The sequence below is a fragment of the Pimephales promelas genome, chromosome 16 (genome assembly GCF_988280905.1).
Source record: "Pimephales promelas chromosome 16, fPimPro1.hap1.1, whole genome shotgun sequence".
Classification (NCBI taxonomy): domain Eukaryota; kingdom Metazoa; phylum Chordata; class Actinopteri; order Cypriniformes; family Leuciscidae; genus Pimephales; species Pimephales promelas.
This window is the reverse complement of record NC_142784.1, coordinates 24,286,016-24,296,397: the sequence shown is the minus strand read 5'-3', so window position 1 is coordinate 24,296,397 and position 10,382 is coordinate 24,286,016. Positions and strand designations below refer to the sequence as shown.

Below are 10,382 nucleotides of genomic sequence, written 5' to 3'. Positions count from 1 at the left end.
GCCTACTTTTTACTTTTACTTCGTTACATTTTGCAGCAATTATTATACTTTCTACTCCACTACATTTCTACAACTTCTGTTACATTTTCGTTACATTTTCTGATCAGTTTTTCCCCTGCCAAAACGTAATCTGACCGTCGAGCCCGTTCTCATCCTAAAGCGCCATATCGGACGCTTTTGCAAAAGCGTAAATAAATATCCAACGCACATGGCACCCTTTAACGTGAAATGAGACGCAGATATATTTGGGCAGATGGCGCCCCCTAGTGGTCTAACCCTTACACCAGTGACGTTTGGTTGCCATAGATACAGTATATCAACCCGGCAGTATATCAACAGCACGGCCGGTCACACTAAATGCGTCTCACACGCAGTGTGTTTATCGTGCAACTCATACGCGAAAATTTGTTTTTACGTGCATAGGAAACACACCGTGTGTAATATATGTTTGGTTTGGTTAGGATTATGGCAAGCCAATAGGTTCAGAATTACACCATAAATGAATCGCGTTTACTGCCAAACATATTAACATATAGTAAGGATAAGCATGATATTGCCTAATTGCAAGCTTGTTTCAGAAATGGTGACGTTTTTTTCCATCATTATTGAACATCATTATAGGAGTAGGCTATTAGGTTGAATGAGTTAGAATTAAATGTTTTATTAATCATTAGAAAATAGACATTAAGATAATAAATTGTTATGCAAGTACTTTTACTTTTAATACTTAAAGTACATTTAAAATAAAGTACTTTTTACTTTTTACTTAAGTATGGTTGTCATTGTGTTACTTCTACTTTTACTAAAGTAAATATTTATCTGGGTATTTGTACTTTTACTTAAGTACTGAGATTCAGTACTTCCTCCACCACTGCCCATGAATAACATTAGTTGCCAGTCAGTTGCTATTGTTGCCAGTCAGATGCTATTGTGTAAAACAAACGTGTATATTATAAAGTTAAAAAATGTAGCAAATTATCATTCAGAAACGCTTAGTAAGAGCCGTGTGTGGTGAGTTTCTGCTTGACTCTCTTCATCGCGGATTTCTCGGCCTGATTCTGCCTCAAACTGATACTGCACTTCGACTCAGGTCACACTATTTATTTACCTTATTTACATCTGGACCGAAGCTCATGACATGCACGTTTCGCCCGTAAAGTTAATGGGCGTTAATTTTCTGGACAACGTGAGTGACAGTTTAGCCAATCACAACACACCGGCCCAAACTAACCAATCTGAGCCCACTACGTGTTTCTGAGGGAGTGGTTTCATAGAATCAGGAAGTCGACCGGTCGTTCGAGGACAGAGGAGAGCGCGGCTGACAATAAAGGTGAAGTTTATGAAAAATAAGACTTTAAAAAAAAAAGAAGATCACGAATAGATGTTATATTACACCCCATAAACACAATCATGCAAAGAAAAAAAAAAGAAAAAAAGCAGTCAAACCCCCCCTTTAAGTCATAACATATTTTGAACAGATTAAGTCAGAATTATGACACTGTTGTTAAATAGAGTAAAGAAAGTCAAGACTCTAAGGTGGTGCTAACAAAAATGAGCTATTTTCAGAATGTGAAAAGTTCATTTTATTTGAAATAAAACCTTATATGACTCATCTAATAAATAACCTGGGATTTGTTAATTTGTTGCTTTAGAAAAGTGATGGGACTTCAATGTTTACTCTATCTGTAAAAGTAGGCTACCACATATCCTTTTGAATCCTAAATTGTTTTACTAACTGAACTGTTCCCTCCCAGGTCGACAAATGTGAGTCACACTCTATGACTTCCACAGAACTGAGAAGTGAACTTTGAAACTTTGTAATCAACTCATTGTGTGTTAAATGGAATCAGTTATTTAAGCAAAACAGTTAAGCGGATATACTGTTTGCAACATAAAGACCGGATCAAATGGGTGGAGGGATGAAGAATGGCAGTGAGCAATGTGACAGCATATGGTAAGTTAGTGGACACTTCACATGTGATATGGGAACAGCAGATTGTGGTTTTGTGGATTTGTGGTTTATAGCCTTATAACAGAAACAGGTAATAGTAAAGATTCAGGAAAAGCTTTCAACAAGAATAACCGGTTCTGCTTATAGGGAACATTCATTACCTTTCATTTGACTTCTCTATGTTTTGGTTAGTCGGTCCGGAGTGTGGTTCTGTGATGGGACTCTTGCTGCTGGGTCGAAGGCATGCTGGTAAGAGCTCAGTGGGAGACCTCATCCTCGGACGCAGTGAGTTTGAGCACGGGAAGAAGACGACTCGGTGTGTGAGGAGATACGGCTGGGTGGACGGCGTGAGGCTGGCCGTCGTGGACACTCCAGGCTGGAGTCTCTTCGGATTGGCTAACACCAAACAGGTGAAACAGGAGATCCTGCGCAGTGTGATGTTGGCCCCTCCAGGATGTCAATTATTTCTCCTCGTTATCCCAGTGGACTCTTTCAGCAAGAGAGACGGAAGTGCGATAGAGAAATATCTGGGTGTCCTCGGGGACGCCGTGTGGTCATACACTCTGGTGCTCTTTACGTGGGGAGAAGAGTTAAGAGGAAAGAATATTGAACAGCACATTGAAAAGAAGGGTGAACCTTTGCAGAAGATCTTGAGGAAGTGTGGCAACAGGTACCATGTTGTGAACAATAAATGTCCAGAAGACTATACTCAGGTCACTGAGCTGCTTAACATTTTAAAGCGAATGAGTGCCAGCACTGGTTGAACACAGAAAATCAACTTATATTTATGAAATGTAATCTCATTGTAATTCATTATTGAGCTTTTCATTATTTAATCGTCCTTTACTGCCCCCTATTTATAAACTGGCAACTGAAAAGATGTTAAAGGGACAATGTGTAGGAATTTCTCCCATCAGACAACATGACATCATGACTTTTGCGTAAACATACATGCCACTTTCAAGTCAAGTGGCGTGTTATCAATACGTATTTTGAGCTATCTGCGTGTATGTTTACGTCATTAAATGTCTGAGTGGTTCTGCGTGTACAAGTACACGGCATTAAATATCCGAGCGAAACAAAGCAAAATGTAGATCTAGGGTATCTGGGGAGCGATTTTTTTTTTTCCTAGGATGGTACGGGAAGACTCATAAATGCTATTAACCCCATATTCATATACAGTAATGTAACGTTAAGTCAACTGCGTTCATAAACACGCTGAAAAGCGATTATGCATGTTGATAGCATGCCAAAAATGGAAATACAAATTGGTGTCATACACACAATTTCATGAGATCAGTCGGCATCAGCAGTGAAAATGTATTTTGCATTCAAACGAATTGCATCTACGGAAGCCATTATGTACCAAAAAGCTATGACAGGATGTCTTCTAATAGCACTTCGTCGAGTGTTCCTTCGGGTGAACAGGTTTGTTATTTCGAACAAACTGTAACTTGACACAACGAACAAACGAATATTACAGTATGAATTACTGATTTTGTAAAACATTAACTATTGCAATAGGTAGTTATGCCTTCTTTATTCGTTATAATTTCTGAAGTAAGTCTATGTGCATTGATAGATATCATTATCAACGTTTAACTATAAATGTTTATCTGTCTGTAAAATAAGTAGGCTACATAACCAAACAATGAAAAAAAGCTTGTAATTAAGACTAACATTGACTCCTGCATTTGCTCTATCCACCTGGAAAATTGACTTGTGTTTTTTGTAATCTCTGGTCACCTTTCCATTTACGATCTATTTTGGACTTTCCTGGCGACGAGGATTTGCAATGCAGCTTTTTAAACTTGCCGGGGCAGTGACAAACACCTCTCACTGCTCTGCTCGTCTGTTTTTGCTGCTTTCAGTCACGTCACGCTGGCTCTGAACGAAAACGCATTATTGTGGAAATGCGTTTGCCAAGTACTTTTTGTCCATCTCTGCTATTATAGTTTTTCAAGATGGAGGAACTACATGGAAGCCTCCATCATAGACAGTAATGGGGAGAATCTTTTCCTGTCTATGGGAGAACTTCAGTCCCAGTCACATTAAACTTCTGGGTTCTGAACTGGTTGCAGTTCCACTCTGGGTCCATATGAGGGCGCTCGCAGGACGAGTGCAGAATGAATCAGTATCTCGAATGAATGGAGGTCTATGGAGCTATACCCCTAAAAATCAATTTTTCTCAGGATATAATTTTTTGTCTAGTAATTTGAATGTTGTAAACAAAAGGAGATGCAAATAAATGACAAATTAATGGGTTTTAGATTTTTTTAGAAACACTTATTTACTTTAAAAAGTCTTTTAAAATGTCAATGACGTCATACATGTCGTAAGGTAAGACCAGAGACCTGCTTTACGGCAATATTCAGTCACTGGTGCTTCCGCTCATAGACAGACGAGAAAAGATGAAAAATGAAACCCAAAAATGAAAATTCTATCATCATCATTTACTCACCCTCAAATTGTTCCAAACCTCTATGAACCCCGAGCATTCAAATCTTAAATATTTTATCCTGTTACTGGTTACCACTCACTCTTAATGTAAAAGTTGCTCTTGTCGTAACAGCTGTGTTCTGTATCTAAGAATAACAAATTCGTCAGCTCTCTTAGCATGGAGCTGAAGCTCTGTCTTTAAGTGAAGGAACAATTTGAGGGTGAGTAAATGATGACATAATTTTGTTTTTTGGTTGAACTATCCCTTTAACCAATGTTAACTAATATGTCTTTATTGCAAAGCGACTCACCTTATAAAGACATTCGAATAAATATTTGAAATAGAAAACAAGACAAAAATATTTTTGTCTTTTTGAGTTTTACCACCAGATGATGTCAGTGAGTTAACAGTTCAAGGTAAATATCTAGCTTTATATTGTTCATACAGCCGCCGCCGCCGCCAGGGGGAGCACCGAGCGCAGTCAAATTTGTTTTGTACCATTAAAGATAAACTAGCACTAGAGTCTAGCAACAAACTTTGTTATTATACTTATTCCTTTCTTTATTTTTTATTCCGGTAGAAAATTAACCCTGTTCCATTTTTTTACTTTTTACATCGTCCTTGAAATATTCTTCTCTTTTGCATGCTCTGATTTCTTGCAGAGCTCAGGCTTTGTTTTCGTGAGCTGACGGGACTATCCTTCGCGGCGGAGGACGACGCACTCGCGTGCGCGGAGGAACATAATATTACAGCCTCCTCCTGTAGCTCTGTGTGTCATTGTAATGCAGTAAAGCAAGCTGGGATCATGGTTAACTTCTACGAACGAACTGAAGAAGATAAACCTTAAACTCCCCTCACCTATAACGGATCTTGCTTTTAATGTCTTTTCCTGGTTTTCTTAAAAGTAAAGCGGCAATGTTTTCCTCCATTGTCCCGCGTAATCGAAAGCAGGACTGAGGGGTGTACTGACGAAATGGTGTACACAGCTATCATATGGATCTGAAGAAGAGCACAATATCGTTGAAGAAGAACGTCATCAAACGGAACAGTTGTTTTGTAAACTGACCTGACCTATTATTCGGGCGATACTGCTTGTCTAAAATGTGAAATCGATGTCGTAACATCGATTTAGATATTATTTAATGCGATTTTCTGCTAAATTATCAGTGTAAAAATCTGCTAGGCTACATTGTAAATGCAAATCTCTGGCTGTCATTTTAGCCAGCTCGCAATGGGCAACTCAATGACCCACCGCGCCGTTATTGAGCTAACGAGGCACCATAAAAGGGAGAGGGGGTTTGCAACCCCTTTCTTTGCTTTTAAACTGAACTGACATCATGTAGCATGTATTTTACTAAATGGCTCGTTAACTGGGTCAGAGAGTGACAGCGAAACATCCTGCGCATCTTTATGAAACTTCACGTTTAGCTATTCCTTTGTTTTGATCCTTACTTAAGACAGACAGTTGTTAGTCAACTCTCAAGTGCACTAAGTCGTCCTTCGCATTAATAATTTGGGGATGACAGGATTCTTGAATAGACTGTCGTCTGGATTAACGAGAGTTTGAAGAACTTGACAACCTCTCCATCACAAGCAGTAGTGTATCACAGCAGGACACTTGCCAAAAAATGGAGACGGTGGGAGACTTTGAATACAGCCGAAAAGATCTCGTCGGGCACGGAGCCTTTGCGGTCGTCTTCAAGGGAAGACATAAAAAGGTAATCTTAAATAAACGCTATTCATTGTTAGTCTGGGTTGGCTTGTTGTGCATCCCAAGTGAGGTAGCCTATTTAAATGTCAAATTAATGTTTTCTAATATAGACATAATAATTTTGTGCATATTATGCATTGTGCTTTTCACCTCTTGTGCTAGTAATAGCAATCCTTGATTAGAAACCGTGGGATGTTTTTATGTAAGATGTGCTAGAATAGGTCACATACTGCTGGAGTCATTCATTCATAAAACAGCCTCCGCGAATAAGCCGTCTCTGACGTCAATACGACTGACCGGTCTACTTTGGGCGGAAAGACAGTTATGATTTCCGCTTTATAGCCTATTTTTTACAATGCCTAAATACAAATAACGCACTGACAGGTGTTATGAGAAAATGGAAAGCCGTTTTAACATCATTGCCAAAACCTATAGCCTATCTATTTATTTTATGTAGTGTTTTTTTTTAAATGACTAGTCCAGTATGTTACTAGCATCATTTTCATTTTAGTAGCTAGTCATTAGATTCTGTAATACTTCATAGTGTCCTTCTTACAGATTATACATGTACTTACCATAATAACAGTAAATTATGCAAAATGACATGCAACTAACCCTCACACAAACCCTGCCCCTAGTAAGTGAATATATAATTACACTGAAACAATGACACCTTAAAATAAAGTGTAACCTTATATTGTGACATAGTTATCTGAATTTTTAAAGGAAACAATTGGGATAGATAGCCTACTAGTGTTTTATAAATAGTTGTAGAGAAGCTGGAATGAATACTGTTGGGTTTTTGATTGGAGACTTTGATTTGAGATTTGAGACTTTAGTGGAGACACATGTGAGATTTATTTTCTATTTTCTCATGTGAAACATCCAAGAAGCAGGCAACATCTCCAGTTTATCTCCATGCAATCTCATTGGTGTCTGTTGATTGGATGAAAGGCAAATCTGAATGCAAGCTTGCTGTTGATTGTGAAAGACCACGGTTAAGGGGACTAAATGATAGGAGTCTGGCACACATCACCAGAGAGAAGTCTGTTGTTTCACTAGAAGATCTAGTTATGACATTTTTTTAATTAAATATTTATTTAAAAAAATGTTTTAACTGTAACATATGCATGGGTAAATTCACAATCAATAGCATGCATTTAGAAAATAGATGAGCGTTTCAAAAGCGTTTCGATCTCTCTACAATGTAGAATGAAAATCAGGAATCCAAATCCAAATGTACAGTTGAAAAAATGCCTGGTATTATCAGATTAAATGCTGATATTGATTTATTGTGCATCATTATAAGAGCTATCTCTGCGAATGTGATTGTGTATGCACTGCATGCACAACATCAGCTATATAATATAGCAGGAGTAATTCGGTGTATTTATGATCACCTGCCTCATCCAAAGCAGCTGACTCGATTCAACCAGTGAGACAGTTTTATTTTCATCCTACATCATGGCATTGCTCATGATCTCTGATTGATGCATTCTAGCTTGAAGATGATATCAAACATGCAGACTGACATAGACATAAATTAGCTGCAAATATAGGACATGTCTGTTGTTTTTTTTCATTAACACTTGAGCATTTAAGTCTCTTAATTTCTTTTAATAAGCTCATCTAGTAAATGGGGTCAATATAAAAGCCAAGAGCGTTTTCCGGGGTATGCCTTTTACCACGCTTGGCTGAGTCGGTTTTCAGTGAGGCCAGATGAACGCAACCGCTCTTGCGTGCTGCCAGCACTTTGCTATGGCACAGTGTGCCGCAGGAACATCTCTTATTAACCTACATTTACATGAAAAGCATCGTTCTATTCATGGATTTCCACTCTGCATTGGGGACACAGTTTCTTTAAGCTGGTGTGCGGCCCTATGGAGTCCCACCTTGTTCAAGTGCTTTTCCCAAAGGCTAAAACCCCAATTATACTATCTGCTTTATGTGGTTTTAGGTTACAAGTTGAGGAATAGATGCAGCATGCTGAAAAGTATGGCCTTTTGAACCAACTGTGTCCTCAACAAAAAAATACTCCCACTTACAGGAACAAACAGTTAAACATTCAGAACTCTAAAGCTCAAAAATTAAAAAGTAAATGTTTGTTTATATATATATATATATATATATATATATATATATATATATATACGATTAATCGCATCCAAAATAAAAGTTTGTGTTTACATAATATATGTGGGTGCACTGTGTATAATTATTTTGTATATATATATATATATATATATATATATATATATATATATATATATATAAATACACACAGATGCATGTATATTTAAGAAAAAAAATATTATTTATATATAAAATATTTATATTTATATATATAATATAAATTATATAAATCTATACAGTATATACATGAAAATATTTATATACAAGCATGTGTGTGTTTAAATTATATATAAAATAATTATACACAGTGGTGCACCCACATATATTATGTAAACACAAACCATTATTTTGGATGTGATTAATCGCGATTAATATCTATATAAATTTTATGAATATAAATGTTATAAATGTAATTTGGCACATGCATTTGACCCCTCTCCGCCATCCCATAATTGCTCTCTCTATGTAATATTTCCAGAAGACGGATTGGGAGGTCGCAATCAAGAGTATTAACAAAAAGAATCTCTCCAAATCCCAAATTCTGCTTGGAAAAGAAATTAAAATTTTAAAGGTGAGTTTTTTGTGTGTGTGTGTGTGTTAAATGTATAATTTAATTCAGCAAGGACACAATAAATTGATCAAAAGTGACAGCAAAGAAATCTAGAACGTAAAAAAAGATTTATGTTTCAAGTAAATCCTGTTCATCACAAATCCTGAAAAAAAAAATGTTTCACAGTTTACTTAAAAGTATTAAGCAGCACAGCTGTTTTCAAAATTGGTATTAGAATTATTTCTAAAGGATTGTGTGACACTGAAGACTTCAGTAATGATGCTGAAAAATCAGCTTTGACATCACTACAATTTAAAACATGTTTGTATTAAAACTGTATTTTTGTGTTTACTGTATTTTTAAGCAAATAAATGCTTGTCTTGATGAGCATAAGAGACTTATTTCGAAAACATTTAAACAATCTTACCAAACTCAAAATTTGAATGCCAGTGTATTATTTTGTGCAATTATTATTTATGTATTATCTTAAATAATATAAAATGTATTTAGCTTATATTATTATATTTATATATGTTTATTATTATACTGTGTTTTTTTTTTGTTCATAGGAACTCCAACATGAGAACATTGTGGCCCTCTATGATGTCCAGGTAATGGCTTTTTACTCATTTGTTAGTGTTACTATAATCTCTGAATGCTCTGTCCTCCTCACTAACTCTGATCAGATTTGCCTAGAGCTGTCAGTGCTCTACTATCCACTAAGAGCTGTGAGGGCCTACGGGACTGGCACAGTTCTTATATAACACCACCCTTCACATGACAAGTCACATGACCTATCCTAGACTAAGCCTCGCTGTACATTGCATGAGAGCTCTTTGAAAATATCCCACACACTATTCTCCAATCCTATAAAGTCATTAAAGAGGACGTTAATTGTAATTCTATACCTATTAATGCAAAAAATACATTGTGTGTGCACTGTGCAGCCCTTTATAAGTGTCTAACAGGGTACATTAGTACATTACATCACTGGCCAGGAGGAAATAAGATTAGTTCCCTTAGGGCAGAATACTGCATACTATAGTGAAAATGTCAGTTCTGTTAGCAAGCTAATTCATCCATCCATTCAATACCCATGCCTTTCTGCATCCCACCAGCAGAATCCTATAGGGGGAGGGTTTGCCTTCTCTGGAATGGTGTAGGCTGTTTAAACACCATTTCATTAGTCCAAACCATCGGCTGACAGAGCAAGCACTGTTCTGAAAGGATGTTGATGTCTAAGGCAGGATCAAAACTGCGAAAAGCTATAGGTTTAATTAGGCTGTTATGACTCACACCTTTGACATGTAATGCTTCCCAGTTTAGTGAGGTGAGTCGTTAAATATCCTGCACCTCCAACGCAGCATGCGTCTTCCTGTGCTTATATAACACTCCCACCCGTCACACACCTGCAGTGCTGAAGGGGGCCCTTATACCCCTCATCCTTCAGTTAAGCTTTTCTGAAACAGCTTTTGTGCTGAACAGTGCAACACTTTTGGTCTTCTTCAGGAAGACACTTGAGAAGAAGAGTGATTTTATGCGTAATCTATCTCTGCTCCAAGAGCAGAAGGTCTGAGAACACTCCAAGCTGTTTACG

At 37.2% G+C, this 10,382-nt stretch overlaps 2 protein-coding genes across 4 annotated transcripts in view; both read left to right on the top strand.

Annotated features, from left to right (window-relative positions):
* Positions 1–1,753: 1,753 nt before the first annotated feature.
* LOC120478962 (GTPase IMAP family member 9) lies at positions 1,754–4,077 on the top strand. The gene is made up of 2 exons (XM_039671169.2): positions 1,754–1,954; positions 2,144–4,077. The coding sequence occupies exons 1-2, from the start codon at positions 1,927–1,929 to the stop codon at positions 2,713–2,715; spliced, it is 600 nt and encodes a 199-aa protein (XP_039527103.2). The 5' UTR covers positions 1,754–1,926; the 3' UTR covers positions 2,716–4,077.
* A 1,072-nt stretch (positions 4,078–5,149) lies between these two features.
* Positions 5,150–10,382, top strand: part of ulk2 (unc-51 like autophagy activating kinase 2) — a 31,333-nt gene continuing 26,100 nt past the window's right edge. For all 3 annotated transcript variants that reach the window (XM_039670594.2, XM_039670593.2, XM_039670592.2), the window contains exons 1-3: positions 5,150–6,109; positions 8,714–8,806; positions 9,355–9,396. In XM_039670594.2, the coding sequence (XP_039526528.1) occupies positions 6,020–6,109; positions 8,714–8,806; positions 9,355–9,396 (225 nt within the window). In that variant the 5' untranslated portion in view covers positions 5,150–6,019. The remainder of the gene's footprint in view (positions 6,110–8,713; positions 8,807–9,354; positions 9,397–10,382) is intronic.

Coding starts and splice junctions, on each gene's coding strand:
- LOC120478962 (XM_039671169.2), top strand. CDS start 1,927: ATGGCAGTGAGCAATGTGACAGCATATG. Junction 1,955..2,143: donor GAGCAATGTGACAGCATATG/GTAAGTTAGTGG, acceptor TGTTTTGGTTAG/TCGGTCCGGAGTGTGGTTCT.